General features: G+C 49.7%; 1 protein-coding gene across 1 annotated transcript; it reads right to left on the bottom strand.

Moving 5' to 3' along the window:
- Positions 1–1,978: 1,978 nt before the first annotated feature.
- Positions 1,979–20,053, bottom strand: AMBP (alpha-1-microglobulin/bikunin precursor). The gene is made up of 10 exons (XM_025360359.1): positions 19,675–20,053; positions 18,133–18,275; positions 16,492–16,568; positions 15,556–15,672; positions 14,445–14,546; positions 11,458–11,504; positions 4,524–4,605; positions 3,268–3,435; positions 2,770–2,943; positions 1,979–2,122 (listed from the first exon to the last, which is right to left on the bottom strand). The coding sequence occupies exons 1-10, from the start codon at positions 19,789–19,791 to the stop codon at positions 2,091–2,093; spliced, it is 1,059 nt and encodes a 352-aa protein (XP_025216144.1). The 5' UTR covers positions 19,792–20,053; the 3' UTR covers positions 1,979–2,090.
- Positions 20,054–22,368: the final 2,315 nt, after the last annotated feature.

Raw genomic sequence — 22,368 nt, 5'->3', positions numbered from 1 at the left:
CAGAGTCAGATGCCCCTGGGCCAGGCAGGTTGGCGAGCAGAGCTAGTGACACGAGGTGAGGCCCTTCCGGGGGACATCTCTGCTAAGCCCCAGCTCATGGTTGGCATCAGGATGCCAATTGTTTTTAAGAGAACTGAGAAACCCAGATTTTTATGTGGCAACTCAGTTTTCAAGTGACGAATTCAGAGCTGTGAAAAAATACCTCGCATGGTGGCTCATGTCTGTAATCCCAAGACTTTTGAAGCCAAGATAGGAGGATCGCTTAAGCTCAGGAGTTCAAGACTAGCCCGGGCAACATGGTGAAACCATGTCTCAAAAACAAAAATACAAAAATTAGCCAGGCATGGTGGCACGCACCTGTAGTCCCAGCTCCTCAGGAGGCTGCGGTGGAAGGATCGCCTGAGCCCAGGAAGTCAAGGATTCAGTGAGCCAAGATCACGGCACTGCACTCCAGTCTAGGTGACAGAGCGAGACCCTGTCTCAAAAAAATAAAATTTAAAAAAAATCTCGTGAGCAACGTGTCCATCCACCAGCTGACGCTGGCCTGTGCATCTGCAACTCACACCCTCCAATTTAAACATTTTTATCTTTCAGTTCAAGTCTCTTCAAAATATCCCTCTTCAACATGGCCCCTTCAAACTGCTGTGGCTGGTGGGCCCTGGCATGGGAGGCACGTGTGGAAGGAACAAGATGTGGACACAGGATGGGAGGACCTCTGTTAGTCCCAGGCCGGAGGCCTCTCACTTCTCCTGGACAGTTGCCTGTCTCCCTGCACCTGACCCGACCTGCTTCTGCCCAGAAAGTCTGGGCCGTGACCACAGATGCTGCCCCTCAAGGCAGTCTTCTCTGTTGGAACCTGTAAGCCCCACACTCTGAATGTTGGGGGAGACAAAGGGAGGGTCTTGATGTGTCTGACCCAGGGGACTGCAAAGCTTTTATCCCCAAATCCTTGTCTCCAGGTTCCTCCCCTCAACCAGAACTATGGAATCCCTCCTTCCTTCCTTCCTGGTCCCTCAAGCCAACAGGCTAAGGGCACAAGGGGCGAACCCAGGACTGAACTAGCCACCGGCCCTTAGGATGCTGGTCACCCACAGACAGGAGGAGGTAGGGCCTTGCCTGGGTTTCTTCTGCCAGGGTCAGCTCTCCACTTCAGAACACACAAAGCTGGGGCCTCCAATCCCTCTACAGCCACAGCAGCCATCGGGGCTCTGGGCGGATGCAGTTAGCAAGAGATATTTATAAATCAGATGTTTGTAAAGCCTGTGTGTCTACACTGGAGCCTCCTGGAGTCATGTTCTTGGGCCAAGTTTGTCCTGAGCTGCTCTAGAGAGCCCACCTACTCCCTTTCCCAAGGGTGAGGAGAAGCCAGCCCAGACCGAGGGCTTCTAGCCCTGGGCAGGGGCCCAGCAGTTGCACTGGACACAAGGTGAAGGCCAGTGAGCACTTTCCTTCCAGGGAAAGGTCCCAGGGGATGGGCTCTCCAGGGCCATGCAGAGAAACAGCTGAGGCTTTCCAGCTCCAGGCAGCTGGTTCTGGGGATGTGGCTGCAGCCAAAGTGAAACCTTGGGGAGGTGTTTGGTGCAGCAAAGGACAGGAAAATTATTTCAGGCATTTGTGGGCTGTCTGCCCTGAGCTCCCTGGGCACAGCAGGGCACAATTATTTCTTCTGAGCCTGGGTCACTGATGACCCATCAAACCTCTCCCAGAAACAAGTCCCCAGAGCTTCTTCCTCCTTTCTTTCCTAGCCTATTATTAAAACAAAACAAAATAATCTCATTTTACACTATTGTAAATAGAACCGTGATTTGTTTCATAATTTGCATAGCCAATGTCATGTACTGAAGATAGTTCTATTATGTTTCCAATGCAGTTTTCACTTCTGGGGAAAGCTGGGGTTGCATATGGCCCCACCCTGGCTTTTTCTTCCCTCCGCCACCCTGTTACATTTGTGATGACAATGAACAATGAGGACACAGAATTTCAGGAGTTCACAATTTAGTTTTTATTTGAACCCAGGTTGCTTGGCGCTGCCTGCTACAGGACCCCTGGACAGACACTGGCCATCCTCTGACTTGCAGACCGGCCAGTTGTCAGTTGGAGAAGCGCAGCAGCTCCTCATCCCCTGTGGACACAGAGAGACTCAGGGAGGGGTCTGTGGGCAGGGACACTCAGGGGAGGGAAGGCAGCTGTTGCCTGGGGCCAGTAACCTCTGCTTGCTGATGATTTATCTCCAAAGGGCATTCCACGAAATGATCAGCTTTTTTTTTCCTCTTCTGGTTTACCACAGGTGCCATTTTCCAGTGGGAAAATCAAGGCACCAGCATCTTGAATGGTTGCTGTTCCCTGGAATGCTATTACTGTCATCATTGTATCGTTGTCGTCATTAGTAGTAGCAGTTGCTGTTAGCTGAGTACTAACTCCGCATCAGGTACTGGGAAGGCTGGGAGGCAGGTGCTTTGTCCCATTTTACAAGAGAATACTGACACTCAGATTGGCACTTGCTCAATGTTGCAGGCGCAGAATTAGAACCCAGCTCTGCACCACTCCTCAGTCAGCCCTGCATACCCTCTGCCAGTGCCTGGCTAGTACCTCCCCAAGGCCCAAATCCAGCTGGGGTAAGGCCCCAGGCTCGGCCCCATTTCAGAGAGTAGATGGGCTGCACAACAGAGTCCAGAACTCAGCTCTTCAAACCCCTACTCCTCCCAGGGCTCTCCCACCTCGACTCCAACAGCCCCTCAGCCCAGCCTGGCACCCTGCAGGGCTGCCTACCATCACCAGGGACACCGCAGTACTCTCTGCACTCCTTCTCAGAGTAGAACTTGTTCCCGTTGCCCTGGCAGCCCCCGTAGGTGAAGAGGACGCACTTTCCCTTGACAGCATCAAATGCCCAGAGTTGGATGAAGGCTCGGCAGGGGCCCCGGACTATGGGGAGATTGCAGGCCGCTGTGGAGTGGAGAGAGGCATGGAACATGAGAAACCCTGTGACTGCTGATCAGACATACATGAGACTGCGGAGCCAGAGGGCCCTGCTCATCTAGAACACCTCATCCCTTTTTGACAGATGGGGAAACTGAGGCCCACAGAAAGAAAATGATTTGCCCGAGGTCCTCCACATCCAAAGGTGGAATTCCTATGATTTCAGGAAACTGCCTGGAGTTCTGCCACTGGAATGCCCTATCTTAGCTACCTTTCCAATTCACAGGTGGTTTACTGGAGGAACAGGGTCCTGAGGGTGCAGAGTGCACAGGGGTGGGGGCCCGCACTCACCCACAGTTCGGCAGGTCTGCAGACACTCCTTCTCTGTCATGAAGTTGTTACCGTTGCCCATGCAGCCGCCATACTGGAAAGTCTCACAGGCCATGGATGTGCCATTATAGAAATACCTGCTGGTCATTCCCATGCAGGGACCGGCCGAGTGGCCCAGCTGGCAGGAATCTAGGGAGGGGCAGACCAGCAGCACTGACCAAGTGTTGACTGTGTACCCATTATCAGGCTGGGCACTTGATATGTGCCATCTTATTTAAGTTTCACTAAAAGGATTATCAACTCTTTTTAGATAAGCCAACTGACTCTCAGAGAGGTGAAGTAACTTGCCCAGGATCACATAGAGCTAAGATTCAAAACCCTGTCTCCAAAACCAATGCCCGTTCCACTCCATGTCATGGGGAGTTACCAGTGAACCACAGGCCCACTGTCCCCCTGTATTGGTCTTGTCTGCCCCCAAACTCTAATAGTAGTTGATAACATATTCACCAGCACCCACACTCGCCAGCCTGATCTTTTCACCAAGTCCCACCCACCCTGCCTTTGCTCCCATTGTTCCTTGCCCCCTGGAATGCCACCCTCCATAAAACTTTACCTGGATGCCTGGACACCGCGTGACTTCCCCTTTATCCATGAAGTCCTCCTGATCCCTTCACCCCACCAACCTCTCAGCTCCCCCAGCCCTTTAGCTGACCCTTCCTTTTGGGTCCATCACCTTCTCCCTTGGATGCCTCCCCCACTAGACCAGAAGTTCCAAAATGACACAAGTGGTCTATATGATCCCAGTGCCCAGCACAGGGGCTGGGGCAGAGCAGGGTTCAGTGTTTGCTGATTGAGTTGGAGAGGAAGTTGTTCATGAACACTGTCAACTGCACAAAGCATTCCCATGTCCCTCCCCAACTTGCTTCTACAAAAGCCCTGATGTTCAGCCCCACAGGCTATTATCCCATAATATGGATGAGGAAACCAAGGCTAGGAGGCCACACAGTCATACAGACAGGGCAAGAACCAGCTTCTCATCATGGAGCTGACAGATCTCAAGCTCAGGACCATGCTTCTTGCTCCTCTCTCTGCCCCCACAACCCCTGGCAGAGTGCAGAGTACTTGATTTGCCTTTTCTCAGTCTAGCCCTTGAGTCTCTAACAGATAAAGAGACTGCAGTGATAAGAGCAGCCAGCGTGAGTCAACTGTCGGCCCTTCCTTTCTGGAGTATGGCGGGGGGGGGGGGGGGGGGCGGTGAAAAGGCAGGTGCTCATTACCTTCTTTCTTGGTGACATCAGTTACCAGTCTCCCACCCCCTGATCCTTCCTCTTCTTGGGGTAGCACAGCCCTCCGGGCTCTCTGCAGGGGAGAGAAAGAGAAGAAGCAGTTGCAGACCCCTTACCATTATTGTCTCCTGTAACCCTGGAATATATACATGAACAACTTGCTTTGGGAATCAGGGTGTAGGTAGGAACACAGCTCCTAGACTGGTTAAAGGACTGCTTTCCCAAAAGTATCAACCTGAATTCCTGAATGGGCATCAGAGGACAGATTTCTGATCTGAAGTGAAATTCAAAACCATGAGGTATGACAACAGCCCCATATCCAACTTCCAGTTGAAGTGCCTAAAGGAATATAGTAATGAAGAAAGGGTATCTCCCAGAGTTGGAAACCAGGGGAGAGCAGCACCCTCACACTAAAGATGTGAAGGCATTGGTGCACAGCAGAGCACAGGTGCAACTGGTTTACAGGAAGTGCTGACCAGATCATCATCAGCTGCTTGCAGAAAAAAAAAAAAAAAAAAATTCCAGAGAGAAAGAAGGGACCCTGGAACTGATCCTAACTCCTTATTGTGGTGGTGGGGACTGCAGAGCAGGGCAGGTTGCCAAAGCTGTCAAGAGAGCCTCTGGGTGTAGAGTCCCTGAGGCAGGATCCCAAGGCAATTATAGAAGAGATGAGCAGGAAACTGCTGGCCAGTAGGCAGTAGCCCTGCCCACAGGTGAGACCTGGAACTTGAGAAGGTAGCTGTAGTAATCTCAAAATTTCTCATCACCTTTTCAGGGGCAACAGAACACTGTGAAAACTGTCAGGGACTTTCTCTGTCTTCCAGACCAGTCTTAAGCTGGTGGCATATAGGCTTTCCTTGATGAGGATAGAGAAATGGAGAAAAGTCGTGGGACAAGTTAAAAACTGCAGCTGCCAGAATTGGGTTGGGCTGAAGAAATACCCTCACTAAATGGGAGATATTCTGGATCTTCTGGAATTCAGGTTGATGGCAGTAAGAAACAGAAGAACACTTAAACCTTCCCTGAAATTCAAGATGATATGCATCCAAAAAACAAAACCAACCAAACAAAAAAAGATGGCATACATTCGTATAACAGGAGCCTACAGTGATGGAAATGAGTATGTGAAAGTAGAAAATTGTTGAACATTAAAATGATGTTGAATTTAACCACACCATAGAGATGATGAAGTGCAGTTTCTATGCTATGGGAAATAAACCCACATAATAGGATTTCCAGGAGAGAAAATCAATACAGAAATAATAAAAGAAAACTTTTTTTGAGTTGAAGAAAGATTCGAGTTGCCCAATTAGAGGGAAAAGGGGAATCCGGCAAAATTAGTGAAGAGCTCCTTCTTGGACATTCCTAGGGACAAAGAATAAAGAGCCTGGTGGCCTTCAGAGTAAATGACAGCATTTAATGACAGAAGCCCCAGAGCAATATCTGAGGGTTTTAAGAGGGAAAAGATTGTAACCCTGGGATCCTGCACTCATCCAAACCACTGGCCGTATGATAAAACCACAGAAAGACATTCTCAGCCTTGCAAGGATTTAGACATTTGCCACCCATGTATCTTTCCTGAAAAAATTACTTGTAGACATAGTCCCACCAATTGAGAAGGGAATCTAAATGCCAGAAATTAAAGATGTAATGGCAAAGAAATAATGATAAGGTATAAAGCCAATAAAATATAGAGTTAAATAATAAATAATTGCTAACATGGTTACGTGATTTACTGGAAATATTTAGAAACAATTCTTTTAAAAAAATAAAGGTAGAAAATGTAAACAATTTCCGATCATATCCACAAAAACAGGTATGAGGAAAAATCTGAAAGGATAATCATGGTGAGAAACAGGGGAAATAGAAGTGTGCTGTATTTCACTCTTTTGCAAGGGGAGTCATTAGCTGTGGTTTCATTCTTGACACTGATAAAGAAATACAGATTTACTTGACATCTGAATTAAAATAGCAAATTGAAACTCTCTTCTAGAGTTCTCCCCCCAAAACCTAGTATTTAGCCAAAAAAATGAGTTTAAAAGCATAACCCCAGTCCCCAAATTGTCATCAGTATCACTCAAACAAAGAAAGGAGTCCCACTTAAAGCCAAAAACTTTAAAACTGGCAACCAGGGAAAAAAACACAAGACATTTTGGAACTGAATAGAATGGCTCAGCTGTGCCCTCCAACCTCCAGGCCTGGTATGTCATCAGATTTATAATTTTTCCTAATACTTCTAAATCCAGAAGGAGAAAACTGAGGGGCACTCCATCCCTTTCCTTTCCTGACAGAGGAGTAGTGAAAATGCCTTTTGGAGAGAAAGGAGTAAAAAGCAAAAATGGAGTTCATGGAATGGGAAGAATAGCAGTAAAAGTTTCAGGGCTATGCAATTGAGTGCTCCAGGACACGTTGCTGTGGGATGGATTATATCACACCAGCCCCCCGCCTCCAGGGATAATGGGCCCCATCCAGAACATTCAGCAGTCCTTCCAAACAGAAGCAGAGGAAGGATGTTATGGATTGAACTGTGTCCCCCAAAATTCATATACTGGGGTCCTAACCCCCCAGAACCTCAGAATGTAACCTTATTTGGAAATCGGATTGTTCAGATGCAACAAATTAAGACGAGATTATTAGGCTGGACCCTAATCCGATATGAGTGGTGTCCTTATAAACAGGGGCGATTCGCACACATAGAGAACTCCCTGTGAAGATAAAGGCAGGAATTGGGATGATGCTTTTAACAAGCCAGGGAACACCAAAGACTGCCAGCAAACCACCAGAGGCCATGGGAGAGGCACGGCACTTTCTCGAAGCCCGCAGAAGGAACCAACCCTACCAGCAACTTGATCTTGGATTTCTGGCCTCCAGAACTGTGAGACAGCGCATCGGTGTTGTTTAACTCCCCATTTGTGGTTCTCTGTTATGGCAGCCCCAGGAAACACACAGATGGTACTCAGACACGCACGTGCACCTCGGGGCAGCTCCTCACCCCACCGCCACCCCCACCATTTCCTTGGACTTTACAAAAGTTGATGAAACATAAAATACCCAGATCTTACACTAAAGTAGGATGGGGCTGGGGGGAGGTGGGAGTGGGCTCAAATTTATTGGGAAGAGGGCCAAGGAGTAAATGGCACTTCCCACTGTACCAGAACAAACAGAAAATCTGCATAAAGCTGACTAAGAAGGAGCAAGATGAAGAGAAATGGTACAGAAACTACCCAAACCCACTTCAGAAGTGAATAAAAAAATTAATAACCTGAATAAGAGAAAGAGCCTGACTGTGGTGGACACTTTCATAAACTGCTTGGATTCCCCTCAGCAATGGATGTACTTCCTCAGTCGCCGACAGTGCTGCTGTCAGACAGCTCCCAGGGGTCAGCCTGGGGACTGTGGCAGCTAAAGGAGTCATCTCACCCAAGGTCATGCCCACCTCCCAGACTGATCAACACGGGGGTATTAGGACTCAGCCCCTTTGCAGCATCTTGGGACATCTCTGAAGTGTCAGAGGTCCCTGTGGTGTTGGCTGAGGCATTGTAACTGCATCGCAGCTGGACTGCTTCCTCTGCCCAATCTTGCCTTCATGCCTTCTCCCCTACAGGTGTTGGTCCTGGGGAACCCAACCTGTGACACTAGAAGAAAACAGAACTCAAGAAACAGAAGGAAATTCCTCAATGCCTTCAAGCTATAGAATTACTTAATTAGAACATGCATTTATGCGCACGTGTGTGTGTGTGTGTGTGTGTGTAAAGATGGGGGCTTGCTATGTTTCCCAGGCTGGTCTTGAACTCCTGGCCTCAAGCAATCCTCCTGCCTCAGCCTCCCAGAGTGCTAGGATTACAGGCATGAGCAAAAACAACAGAATAAGATGAAAAGAAGAAATCTGAGCCTACAGAAACAAATTGAGAACCAAAACAACATAAATTCAGAGCCAGTGAATAAATTAGAAATAGAAATAGCAAGGAACAGAATGAAATGATTGTCTGCAGAAGGAAATGACTGCTAAAAATGCAATGAATGTCGTAGAAGAGAGACTGGTAATAATCCCAGTGAATGCAGATGGAAAAGACAAAGACATGAAAGCAACTGGGGAGAAACTAGTAGATGTGGAAGGCAAAGATGCTCCCAGATGCTAAAACAAGCGTTCCCGAGGTAGCAAAACCCAACAAAGGGAATGGAAGATAAACTCAATGATATCAAGAGAGATATCCCTCAAACACAGAAGAAATATAATCTGTACATGAAAAGAGAACATTGAATTCCAGGATGTATTATTATTATTATTATTATTATTATTTTGAGACGGAGTTTTGCTCTGTCACCCAGGCTGGAGTGCAGTGGTGCGATGTCAGCTCACTGCAACCTCTGCCTCCCCGGTTCAAGCGATTCTCCTGCCTCAGCCTTCCGAGTAGCTGGGACTACAGGCATGCGCCACCACACCCAGCTAATTTTTGCATTTTTATACAGGCGTGACCCACCATACCTGGCCCAGGATGTATTTTTTTAAATACAGACAAGATCTCACTGTTGCCCAGGCTAGAGTGCAGTGGCACAATCATAGCTCACTGTAACCTCGAACTCCTGCTGGGCTCAAGTAATACTCCCTCCTTAGCCTCCCGAGTTGCTGGGACTACAAGTGCCACCCACTGAGCTGGCTAATTTAAAAAACAAATAAAAAAACAAACACTTTTTCTAGAGATGGAATTTCACTATGTTGCTCAGACTGGTCTCAAACTCCTGACCTCAAGTGATCCTCCTGCCTCAGCCTCCCAAAGGGATGAGATTACAGGAATGAGCCACTGCGCCCAACCCCCAACAAATTTTTATACCGAATTTTCAACATCAAGACAGGTTTTGTTAAGATGTTGATTTTAATGATAAAGTTTTCCCAGGCATCTGAACAGAAGAAACAAATTGCCTACAAAGAGAAGAAATATCACACGGGTCTCGGGCTTTTTCCTAGCGATAATCAGCGCTTGAGAACAATGGAGTAACATATGCAAAGTTCTAAGGGAAGAAACACACGACCCGAGATTGTTGCAAACAAGCAAAATGGCATCAAACGTGAAGGAAACTGACAGACCTTCTCAAACATGGGAGAATTCATGGACTGAAACACTCATGAACCCTCCTCAAAAACACCACCTGGCAAAGAAATGGCACTAATTAAGAGAATAATAGGAATAAATAACTCAGGAACAGAGAAGCTGTGGTTATATTCCCTAAAGGTAAGAACAGAATCCACTAAAATAGAGAACTACTCCTAAAAGATGGGATTATGGAGACAGAGAAGACGGGAATGGTATCGATCTAGACAATGAAAAAGACAGAAGAAAGAAGAGTTGCCACAGAGTTTCACTCTCAAAGAGAGTGCTCCTGTCTGTCTTTCAAATCACGGAGACAATAAATATACTCTTTAAAAATATACAGTGATGGCAGCCTCTTAAATGTCTTTTTACCACCTTGACGTTAGAAGAATCTTTAGGACATAAATCCTCTTGTGAATAAATATTTATTTGAAGTGCAAGAACTCCACTTCAGTTTCCTTAAGAAAAAATTCAGAAGGCCAGGCACAGTGGCTCACGCCTGTAATCCCAGCACTTCGGGAGACGAAAGTGGGTGGATTTCCTGAGGTCAGGAGTTCGAGACCAGCCTGGCCAACATGGCAAAACCCTGTCTCTACTAAAAAAAATAAAATAAAAATTAGCCAGGCATGGTGGTGGGCACCTGTAATCCCACCTACTCAGGAGGCTGAGGTAAGAGAATCACTTGAACCTAGGAGGCAGAGGTTGAAGTGAGCCAAGATCATGCCACTGCACTCCAGCCTGGGTGACAGAGTGGGACTCTGTCTCAATTAAACAAAAAATTCGAATAAAACCACAATTAATGCTTTTAAAAATTAGAAATAGCACTTGTAACATAATCCCACTTAATAACAGTGTATCTAAATTTGATCATCCATTTGTCCTTTTTTCTGTAAGTCCTTTTATCCATATGCGTGGCAAGATTCCAGAAACTGTGTGACTGCTGATAGTTTTGAGGTGGTGAGATTAAAAAAAAAAAAAAACTTTTACTTATCTTTATACTTTTCTACATTCCTTTAATTCTTCATAATGACCATTTATTAGTTTTGTAAGAACAATAGTCATTTTCTTTTAAAATATAGGAACAAATACCTAATGTGTTAACTGTTAATTCCACATAGGAACAAGGACATTTGGTCTTTTTGTGGGGGGTTTATAGTTTTGCAATTTTCAAGAATATTTTTCTAAATAAACATATATATTCATAGATATACACACATAGATATACACACACATATACCCATGTACATACATACATCGGTAGAATAGGATATATGATTTTCCAAATAATCAGAGAAAAGAGAATGAAGAACGTGTAATCAATATGGCAAAATGCAGGAAAATAAAAGGGAAGCGTAAGAAAGCCCCCAAAATCAGGAGGCAACATAGGAAAAGAGATGGTTTGAGAAGCTGCTTGTTCTCAGGTTTGCTGATTTTTAGGAACATCAATTGATTTATTTTCATGGACTGCATATCATTATTTCATTATTATTACTATTTCATTATTGAGTGTTTTACTTCTTTTAGACAGTTTTAGGCACTGTGCTAAGGACTTTTCTATATGTCATTAAATTCTACCACAAGCCTGGAAGGTAAGTGTAATTATCCCGTTTCGAAGATGAGAAAAGTGAGGTCCAGATAGATTGGCAACTAGCCCAGGTGGCAGAATCAAGATGGAGCCCCAGTGAGTCTGACTTCAACACTCATGCCCATCACTGCCTCCTCTCAACCCCTCCCCATGACTCTGCCTCCCTCTGCAGCAGGATCAAGTGTGCACCATGCCTGGGGCAGAGTGGGGTGGGAAGGGGTGGGATGGGGTCGGGGGATCAGGCACTCACCGGGATTAAGATTGGCTCTGGTTCCTGCTCCCCAGGGACACATTCACCTAGGCCACAGAGCAGGAGAGAGGAGTGAATAAGAGGACCAGGCTCAGGGGCCATCCTAGACCCAGATTTGTTTCTTTGGTGAGCATCGTGCTGGGAACTTGTCATGCCTTAGTCCACTTCATGAATGGTCCTGCCTGCATGGCTTGCTCAAGGCCATTCACTGGAAAAGCAACGGACTGGTGACTGAACCATCATTACCATCTGTCCACCCCACCCCACCCCACTAGCATCATTTTATAGGCATCTGGCAAGAATAGCAAGAGCTAACACTGAGCATTTATGAGCACAGTGCTATTGTGCTTATATTGCATTGCCTTTTACAGCAACTTCTAAGGAAGGTGTTATTATGCCCAATATACAGATGAGGGAAATGAGGCCCTGAGAGGTTGACTAGCCAGAGGCCACACAGTTAAATTTGAATCCAGGTGCTCTTGATGGCAGCAGTGGGCCATCCGGAGTGTCCGCTGCCATCACACTAGCTGCAGCAGGGAGGCACGAGGGTCTGTTACTCCAGACCCTGGCCCCATGTTGCCATTCTCGCCCACCATCATTGCAGAGAGGTCGTGGGGAGGAGGCTGACAGTCCCCGGATCCCACCTCTGGGAGCCCCTGGAGCCTGCCACCCTGGGGGCCGTCACAGTGGGGCTGGGCTGAGTCACCTGCCAGCAGGGGAGCAATACAGTTGGGCAGAGAGGGCCCCTGGGGCAGAGCTGGGCCCAGGACATTGCTGCACTTGCACACAGGGCACAGGGCTGGGCCTGGGGTGTGGAGCTGGGGCTATGCTTCGGGGGCCTGGGGCAGGAAATGGGAGTGGCGCCCACTTCAGGGACCCAGCCAGTGGTGCAGCCATCAGGCCCACCCCACTGAGGGCACCGGGTTCCTGTGCCTCGGGAGGAGGCTCTGTGTGAAGCCACCGGGGGCCATGTCCCCAGGGTCCACCCCACATTGGGGTGACCGCCAAGCCTGACACTCTGGATGGCTGGGCCTGGGGCCTACAATCCACTCCTGGAGGCACCCTTTTGGCAGGGCTGCGAGCCAGGCAAGGGGAGCCTCAGGCCATCCCTGAGTGCTGCGGCCATGGAGGGAGCGTGTCACGATGTCACCCCAGCCCTAGACACCGGTCTGGGCCCACCAACAGCCCCTGCCCCAGGCTGCAAGGGGGTGCGGCTGGGGCTGCACGCCCCATTGAGCTGGTGAGAGCTGGGCACAAGTGGGAACCCTGCCCCTTCTGAGTTGGTGGGGCAGGAGCTCCCCAAGTGCAGCAGCAGCTGCGCTGCTGTGGCTGTGGACCCAGGCATGTCTGCACTCTCAGAGGCCCAGGAAGGTCCCCTGCCCACCACAGACTCTAGGATGACTGCTCCCACTGCCTGGCTTCTCCCTGCTGTTGGTGCCTGCTTTATCTTGGAGCAAGATCAGGTCTGAGCCAGGGTGCTGCTGAAGCCTGGACAGGTGTGCACACGTTCAGGGCAGTGCTGACATGCCAGCTCCCGGTTGCCTCAGCCCCCTCCAGACTTGGGATGTCAACAAGCATGAGAGGGAGGCCAAGTGGGGGCTGATGGCAGCTGGCACTGGCCTGGAGGCGCCCCTTGGTATGAATAGCCTGGGTGCCATGAATAGCAGCAGAAGGCAGACAGGCTCCTGAGTGGAAGGAAGCTGGTCCCCGGTGAAGCCCCACCTTCAAGCCGGGAAGGGCCTGAAGCCTGGGGGCTGGGCCACCAGTCCCATGAACCAGATGGGGAACTTGTGGTGCTTTCCCCTGGGCCTACCCATGGCTGCCCATGGGCCAGTCAGTACAAACTTGCACGCAGAGCGCCCATAGAAATCCCAGACTCAGCCAGACTTGAGGAAAGGACAGAGATGAAAACCCCAGGCTCAGCCAGATTCAAAGAGAGGACAGAGAGACAAGGGGAGACAATGGGATGACCTGCCTGCAGAGAGGAGACACCCACTCTAGGGCCTCCTCTCTGCTGAGAGCTGCAGCCTCAGCAGATGACCTGCCTGCAGAGAGGAGCTTCCCATTCCCGGGTCTCTGCTCTGCTAGGAGCTGAACACTCATCAGAACGCCCTGGCTGCAGAAAGGAGCTGCCCACGCAGGTCCCCTCCAAGCTGTTCTGTTGCTCAGTAAAGCTCCCCTTCATCTCGCTCACCCTACATTTGTCTGCATACCTCATTCTTTCTGGTCACAGGACAAGAGCTTAGGACCCATCAAATGGCAAGGCTAACTGTAACACAAACAGGGCTGAAACATGCCCCTTGCTCACCACATTGCAGGTGAAGAGAAGGAGAGAAAAGCTGTGGTCCTTTGGGGAGCCCAGACCTGGGAGCTCCCCGAGCTGGCACCCATGCCAGCACCTGGAGCTGCCCACCCCATGGCAGCAGCCAGCATGTCTGACTACAGTGGCTAGACCCCACGCTCACTCATACACGCCTTGCCGCTTCGTGCCTGAGTCGCAGTCTCCCTTGGAGGTGTGGGATCCAGGCCAGTAGCATGAGCCAAGCATAGCATAATCTACCAGGCCAAGTGGGTGGAACCAGCCCAGCAGACCCAAGCAAAACTCAGGCAAAGGCACCACCAGCCACAGAGGTTTACAGCCAGAAAAGCAATGCCCCAAAGATCCCGTAACACTCTGATTCCTGAGCCCATCCTCTTAGTCCCAAAACTGTTTGCCTCCTAAGAGGTATCTATGGATTCTGGCTACAACCTCCCTGAGACACATGGCCGTCGAATGAACACTGAATGGGTTCTAGTCTAAGCTCTGCTAGGAATAAGCTGTGAGACTTGGAGCAAATCCATTGGCTTCCCGATTCACTACAGAGGGGAGGCTGTGGCCCCTCTTTATCTCAGAGGATTATAGTAAGGACCCAGGGGCTGGGATGGTCTCTGGGGCCCACAAGGGATGAAGAGGGGACAGGATATTGAGGTGGGGGGTTGCTATGTACCTCGGTCAGCCATGGTGAAGATGGAGTCCTCAGGGATGCCCACACCCTGGGCAACCACTCTGAAGTCCTGCAGGAGAGTTTCCCTCAGCTGCGGCTTCCGCCCTGCAAGGAGGAAGCACAGGAGACACCTAGAACCACCAGGTGCCTGGAGTGGAAGGGCCTGAAATGATTTTGCCCAGTGATTTTCCCTTATGGAAAATTTGAAAACTATTGATGCAGTTGAATCTATTCGATACACTTAGGGAAAGACAGGCTCCCAAGAGGAAGAAGGGCCTGCCTAGGTTCCCACCCAGGTCTCCTGAGTCCCCACGGAGGACTCTTCCCCCCCTTTTTTTTTTTTTTTTTTTTTTTGAGACGGAGTCTCCCTCTGCCACCCAGGCTGGAGTGCAGTGGTGCAATCTCGGCTCACTGCAAGCTCCGCCTCCCGTGTTGACGCCATTCTCCTGCCTCAGCCTCCCGAATAGCTGGGACCACAGGCGCCCGCCACCATGCCCAGCTAGTTTTTTTGTATTTTTACAAAATACAGGATTTTACCGTGTTAGCCAGGATGGTCTCGATCTTGATCCCCTTTTTTTTTTTTTTTTTTTTTTTTTGAGACAGGGTCTTGCTCTGTTGCCCAGGCTGAAATGCAGTGGCCCAATCATGGCTCACTGCAGCCTCAAATTCCTGGGCTCAAGTGACCCTCCTGCCTAAGCCTCCTGAGTAGCTGGAACTGCAGGCACATGCACTATGCCCAGCTAATTCTTTAATTTTTCGTAGAGATGCAGTCTCAGTATATTGCCCAAGGTGGTCTCAAACTCCTGGCCTCAAGCAATCCTCTTGCCTTGGCCTCTCAAAGTGTTGGGATTACAGGTGTGAGCCACAGCACCCAGCCCCCACTGGTTCTTTTAAGGGCCTGGAGGCTGTGTAATTCTCTGGGCCTGGAATTTTAGAGATCAAAAAAAGGGAATTTCACCTCCTCCAGGGAGACTCAATGATTGTACCTTTCTCCAAACTGGAGTTTTGTCAGAAAGAAAAAGCAAAACTCCCTGCCGTTACCCACTCCACTGTCCATAAATCAATGTCCTCCCACCCTTAACTCCAATGGGCACATCTAGTAATAAGCTATTACCGTAGAGCTTGGCAGTAATGGTGGGTCCATGACGGCGGCTGAATTTCTTGGTCAGGAAAATGGCGTACTCATCATAGTTGGTGTGGACCACATAGGACTCCATGGTTATGTTCCATTCTGTATGGGAGGTGCAGGCAGACCAAAGGGATCAGTAGTCAGAAGACTATTCCAGCTGGAGGTCTGTCACCTGTTTACTCACACGTCATCTCCTCATCCATCCATCTATCCACCTGTGCCTTCCATATCTCCATTTATCAATTCATCCATATTCAGTCTCTCCCTATTCACCCATCTATATCCTCCATGTACTCATATTAATTCATCCACCATCACTCAATCCATCTATCCTCTCCATACATCAATCCATCTCCCTTCCTTCCTTCTTTCCTTCCTTCCTTCTTTCCCTTATCACTCCATCAATTTACCTATTAGGCAACTGACTGATTGACTCATTTATCCTTTACATATATTCAGTTACCAATCATTTCTTCTTTCATCCATCTATCCAGCCAAACATTCATAAGTTCAGCCCTAACACAATTGTTTGGCACATAGAGCATATTCAATAAACATTGTCTGAACTAACAAATAAATTCATGTCCAAATTCCTCTCTCACTTTGCATCATGCCCACTGTACAAGGTAGATGCTTACTAAATTTTTATCAACTGATAGGAGGTGCCTAAGAAAACATGAAGGCTGGTGAAATCAGCACCATCACCCTACTCCGGGCATGGGCACCAGGGGGGCAGGGAAGGAGAGAGAGAAGGGGAGGAGGAGAGGAGGAGAAGGAGGAGGAAGAGGAGGAGTTGTTTGGGGGAAGGCTAGATGACATCTCAGCTAAATGGGAGGAACGGTTACAGAGGCAGAGGGAGCTGAGGACATCAAGGTATTTTCAAGCAAAGGAGAGAGTGTGCATGTCTTCCACTCCACTTACTGGATTTGTGATAGAGAAACTTCCCGTCAGTATCTGTTTTCTCATAAGCTCCAGACATCTCCTCACAAACACCTTTCCTAGAAATGAACAAATCAAAAGGAAGGTCACTCCCAGTAGAGATCATCATCCTGACACTCAACCCTCCTGCAGGGCTCTTTCCAAATGCCTTGGTTTTGGGGAGTCTTTTTGTTTGTGTGGTTTTGTTTGCTTTCTAATTTGGAAATGAACATCTCCAAATGTCTTATTTAATCCTCACACTAGCCCTGAGAGACTCCCATTTTCCATATGACGGAGGGACAGAGAAGAAGAAACCAATCCGTGCCATCCTCCTGGCAAAGCCAGCACTGAAACCACCTTCCTTAATCAAATCTACACATTATACTGACACAGGAGGAGCTGGAGTGATGAATTCCTGCACTCATCCATGTATTGTTCTGTGTCTCTCTTGCCCCAGTTTTCTCATTTATAAAATGGGGATCATGATAGTTTCTACCTCACATGGTTAGTGTGAGGATCAACTGACACATATGTAAAGAACTTGGAGGAAGCACTATATATGTATTAGTTATTATTGCTACAATGGGCACTATTTATCCAATGGACATTTATTGGGCAGCACCTATGTGGCAAGCCCTGTGCTACATGCCAGGGATACATAAGAGCGCAAAACAGACCCCATCCCCTGGGGTTCCTGGAGCTTGCAATTGAGTGGGTCAGGCAGGCAGGCGAGAGGCAGATGCAGTCAGTGGGAGAAGTACCACATGGGGGGATGTGTGAGGTGCTCTTCCGGCACAAAGAAGGGCAGGTAACCTGAACCTGGGTGTCTGGGAGGGTTTCCTGGAGGAGGTGACATGAAGCCTGAGTTCCGAAGAATCCACAGGAATTAATTAGCCCAGGGAAGTGAGGAGAAGTGCTCCCAGTAAAAGGAACGTCAGGCGCAAGGACCTGGAGGCGTGAGAGTTCCAGAACCGAAAGAAGGTCCACATGGGTAGACTCAGAGTACACGGCAGAGTGTGTGGCAGGGAGTTCTGGGTTCTGGGAGGGCCCTGGAAAGCCACATCAAGGGTTTGAATCTTACTCCCAGGGCAGTGGGGAGTCATGGAAGGGTCTCGAGCAGATTTGAGTTTTCAAAAGGTCTTTCTGGCTATTGGGTGAAGAGTGGATGGGGTGGAAGGGTGGAGATCAGAGGTGGGGAAAGAGTAGAGAGGTTGTGGCAGACAAGCAGGAAAGAAAGAGAGGTGGCTTGGACCAGGGTGGTGGCAGTGGAGAGGGGAGAAGTGAGCAGGTTGGGGGGATTTAGGAGGACAATGGGCAGGACTTGATGATGGGTGACAGGGGAGAGAGGAGCCCAGTTCCCAGGTTGGGCCCCTGGGGAGTTGAAGTGCCCACACTGGGCTAAGGAATGCCCAAGGGGGAGGAGCAGTTTGCAGAACAGGCACAGTGCTGGGACACACTGCCCTCAAGGAATAGATAGGACACCTGAAAAGGGCGGTCCTGGTGGAGGAGAGTAGAGGGATCTGGGGTTCAGCAGGAAGGTCCTGGCTGGAAGCAGACATCTGCAACTTCCCAGGATGGACGGGGCTGGGAAGGTTGTGGGTCTCTTGGTCTCTCTCAGCTTTCTGGCCCCACCCCAATGCTCACCGCCAACGAGTGCTGGTCGTGCTGATCTCCGCCTCTGTAGCGCCTTCTCCCAGCACCAGCGTGCTCACTGTCATCCTGTCCATGATCTTCTTCAGCCAGGGGCAGGTGGAACCGATGGCCAGGTTGTACCACTTCCCATAGATCTAGGAGGCAGGCGAGCTCTGGGGGTCTGTACCAGTCTCAGACCTCAAAGCAGACCTGGCTGACATCTGCTCCCTGCCCTCCACCGCCTCCTCCTCTTCCCCCTCCTCCTCCTCCTCCTTCTTCTCCTTCTCCTCGAGATGACTTATCCTTTTAAGGGATAATGTCTTATGACTAATCAGAGGCCACACACCTTCAAGGGAGGACAGATCCCTAAGAGTGGAGTTCCAGGCATCACAGCGAGCCCAGAGAAGCAGGTGTGCAACTGGGGTCCCAACCTGCCCTGCAGAAGGGCTTACTTTATCGAGATGTGGGATCTGTCCATAGCTTCATCAACCACTGCTCCCCAAGAGCTGGAGTCCTGTCTTTTACTCCTCCAGTGATGGGGTAGCCCCACCTCACAAGGCAGCCCACAACCCCATGTTAGGAAGTATTTCAGAAGTGTGATGAACATGATGGGGTCATTCAGGACAGGCCTGCTGCCTCTTCCTCCTGAAAGCGCACAGGACAGCTGAAGGAGCCCTCAGGCTCCTGCAGAACAGGTCAATGTGCCCCACGTCCTTTGTGTCCCAGACTGCCACAGGGACCTGCTTCTCATTGCCCCTCTGCCACGACCTTTCCTTATCCCTAAAAGTAAACAAAACCCACACGACACCACAGCTAGAAGGTTCTGACACCCTTTATACAGACATGGAGACTGAACCGAAGGTGGGCAAGGGTCTGCTCAAAGCCACCCCGGGATTTAGGGTAGAGTGGGGGTTGGAAGACAGCTCTGGCACTCGCAGGAGAGTGTCCTGCCCCAGTCCAGGTCTCTCCGTGTGCCCAAGCCTCTGAATGTCCCCCAACCGCATTCTCTGTCCTGCTCCACCTCTTCCCATAAGCCCCACATGCCCAACCCGAAAGCTGCTGGCCACATGTCCACCCTGTGCCACCCCAGGTGTCTGTCCGCAGTCAGGCCGGATGTGGCAGGGGATGCAGGAAGAGCTAAGGGAAAGATGCCACAGGGAGAGGGGAGTCATTAGAGAAGGAAGGGCTGGGAGTGGGGTGGGCAGAGAGGTCTGGGCAAAGCTAGATGCCTGCACGGGGGCTGCAGATTAGTGGCAGGCAGGACAAAGCCTTCTCTGGAGTGGGTTCCCATTAACACAAGGATTCCCCTTGGAGCCCACGAGGACAGTGCAGAAGGTGAGGATGTTTGACTCATAGAATGTCAGCCAAGAGGCCCACAGAATGGCAGGGGATAGAGCTGTACCTTCAAAGGATCCCATAATCCCAGATGATCTGAGTAGAAGCCTGAGACCCCGAGACAGGCAGCACTTGCTCAGCAGGGCCCATCTGCCTGGAGTCCCCATCACCACAGCCACCCCACCACATCCACCCCACCACAGACAGCGGCAGCCTCACCCGAGAGACGTTGAAGTTTTCCTGCACTTGGATGTTGTCGGGCGGCGTCGGCACAGGGCCGGCGCTCACTGCCAGGCAGGCACTCAGCAGCAAGAGCAGGGCCCCGAGGCTCCTCATGGCTCTAGGCTCCTCTGCCTTGGTGTATCCCACAGGCTCGGTCTAGCAACAGAAGGGCCACTGCCTCCCTGCCCAGGGTAGCTGTGAACTGAGGCTGGGGAAGGGGCCTGTGGCTTGTCGGTGACCTCAGTGTTTGCCCTGCTCGGCTGGGGCCAATTACAGCCCCAAGGCCAGCTCCGATCGATCCCTGTAGCCTGGCTGGGGTCAACAGTACCAAGAGGCCGGGATGGCTGCTTCAGAAGAGGCATTGGCCAAGCACAATAGGGCCCTGGGGCACCAGGGTTGGGCTCCGCCCCCCCCAAAAGTCCCCCTCAGATTCCCTACCTGTCACTGGGGTCATGCGAGGATGGGGAGTGACCTGGCCTTTCTGCTGAGTCATACCATCTGGACCTCACAGCCCTGTGAGCCAGCAGGCCAAGGCTGATTGGGCCCATTTCTCACAGGAAAAAACTGAGGCCCAAGGAGAGGAAGTGGCTTGCCAGAGACCTCAGGGAAGTCTATGGGCAGAGCCAAGCCCAGAATCCAGGTATCCTGTCCCCAGATTTCCTTCTCCAGCCCCCAGGCTTGCCCTAGCCTTTGCAAATAATAGAGACATTAAGAATGATGACTGTTATGAGCTTCCATTCACTAAGCACCTGCTCTGTGCTGGCTGTGGCTGTGTACCAGGCACTTTACACGTGCCACGGGCTTCCAGTGAATCCCCACAACAAGCTTATGAAGTAGGCGCTATTTGTCCCCTTAACAGACAGAGGAGTTGAGTCTCCAAGAGTGAAGCGACTTGCCCAGAATCCCTCAGCCGGGAGTGGAGTAGCTGGGAAAGGCACGGTTGAGACCATGGACGTGGGAGCCAAGCAGCCTACAGTGGCACTCACTGCTGTGTGACCTTGGGCAAGTCACTTTGCCTCTCGGTGCCTTGGTTTCCTCATCTGTAAATGGGGATAATAATAGCTCCTAGCTCCTAGCATTGTTGAGTGGGCACCTGCAATGTGCTAGGACAGTACCCAGCATAGAATAAGAGCTGAGTGTTTGTGGCGGGTTGAACAGTACCCCCTCCAAAATCCATGTGCATCCCGAACCGCAGAAGGAACCTGATTCGCAGATGTGATTAGTTAGATGAGATTGAACTGGATGACAGGGGTTCTAAATCCAATGACCGGTATCTTTATAAAAGAATGGCAAGGGAGACTCAGACACAGGGACACAGAGAGAAGCATAAGGAAGATGTGCCGTGAAGCCGGAGGCAGAGATGGGAGGGATGCAGCTACAAGTCAAAGATCACCACGGATTGATGGCAGCCACCAAAAGCTAGCAAAAGGCAAGGAAGGATTTTCCCCCAGAGCCTTCAAAGGGAACGTGGCTCTGCTGAAAACTTGGACTCAGGTGTCTGACCTCCAGTGCTGGGAGAAGACATATTTCATAGCAGCCCTAGGAAACTAATATGGTAGTTATTAAACTTAAGGTTTTATTTATTTATTTATTTATTTTTATTATTATTTTTTTGAGACGGAGTTTCACTCTTGTCGTCCAGGCTGGAGTGCAGTGGTGCGATCTCAGCTTACTGCAACCTCCGCCTTCTGGACTCAAGCAATTCTTGTGCCTCAGCCTCCCAAGTAGCTGAGATTACAGGTGCCCGCCACCACACCCGGCTAATTTTTGTATTTTTAGTAGAGACAGGGTTTCATCATGTTGGCCAGGATGGTCTCTAACTCCTGACCTTGGCTAATCCGCTCTCCTCAGCCTCCCAAAGTGCTGGGATTACAGGCGTGAGCCACTGCGCCCAGCCTAAATTTAAGATTTTAAATGAGAACTTTTTAAAACCCAGGTCAGTTGTCTGTGTGCTCACACTCTTGCCAGCAATACCACAGGCCTCTCTATTAATTTCCCTTCTCCAGTGGTCAAAGCTACTGTCCTTACTTCCTCCCTGCTCTTGGCCTGGAACATTCCATACTCTCAGCCACCTCTCTGCTAGAGCTGGGAATGACCCCTTCAGGCAGGCAGTCCCAAGAATAAGACCCCTGCTCATGTGAGAATCGAAGGATTCCCCCACGTAGTCAGTGCAGAAACAAATGGTGCATCATGTCTCTTCTGGAACGTTCAGTCAGTAGATCCCTCTTTCACTGGTATCCAGAACAAGCGTGCTTCTATTCATAAATGTGTTTCCTTTGCTCCGTCACCCTAACCTTGGCCAGTGATTGCATTCCCTTCTTGCTTTGGCTGCTAGGAAGCTCAAAGCCATGATGTAAGTTTAAGCACAGTTACTGTCTTGGTTTAGCTTTCTGGGACAGTTATCTTCCTGTTCCTTGTGTTCACAAAGTTTCTCAATCTTTGAGGTTTTGATTAATGATGGTAGCAAGGAGGTGGTAAACCCCCGACTTCTCCTCTTTCTGCGTGACGTTGGGGGTGGCGTTCCCTCGCTAAAGACCACTTTCCTAATCTGTGAACTGAAGAAAACAGTTCTTGTTCTGTCAAGAGGCCAAGAGAGACAATGTGTGAGGAAGTGTTCTATAAACTGTCCACTGCCTTACCTGTGTGGTGGCTCAGGGTGTCTGTCTTTGGAGGAGGCAGGCCTGGTATAAG

Source organism: Theropithecus gelada, chromosome 15 (assembly GCF_003255815.1).
Source record: "Theropithecus gelada isolate Dixy chromosome 15, Tgel_1.0, whole genome shotgun sequence".
Lineage (NCBI taxonomy): Eukaryota > Metazoa > Chordata > Mammalia > Primates > Cercopithecidae > Theropithecus > Theropithecus gelada.
The sequence above is the reverse complement of the archived record's forward strand: the minus strand, read 5'-3'. Positions and strand labels throughout refer to the sequence as shown.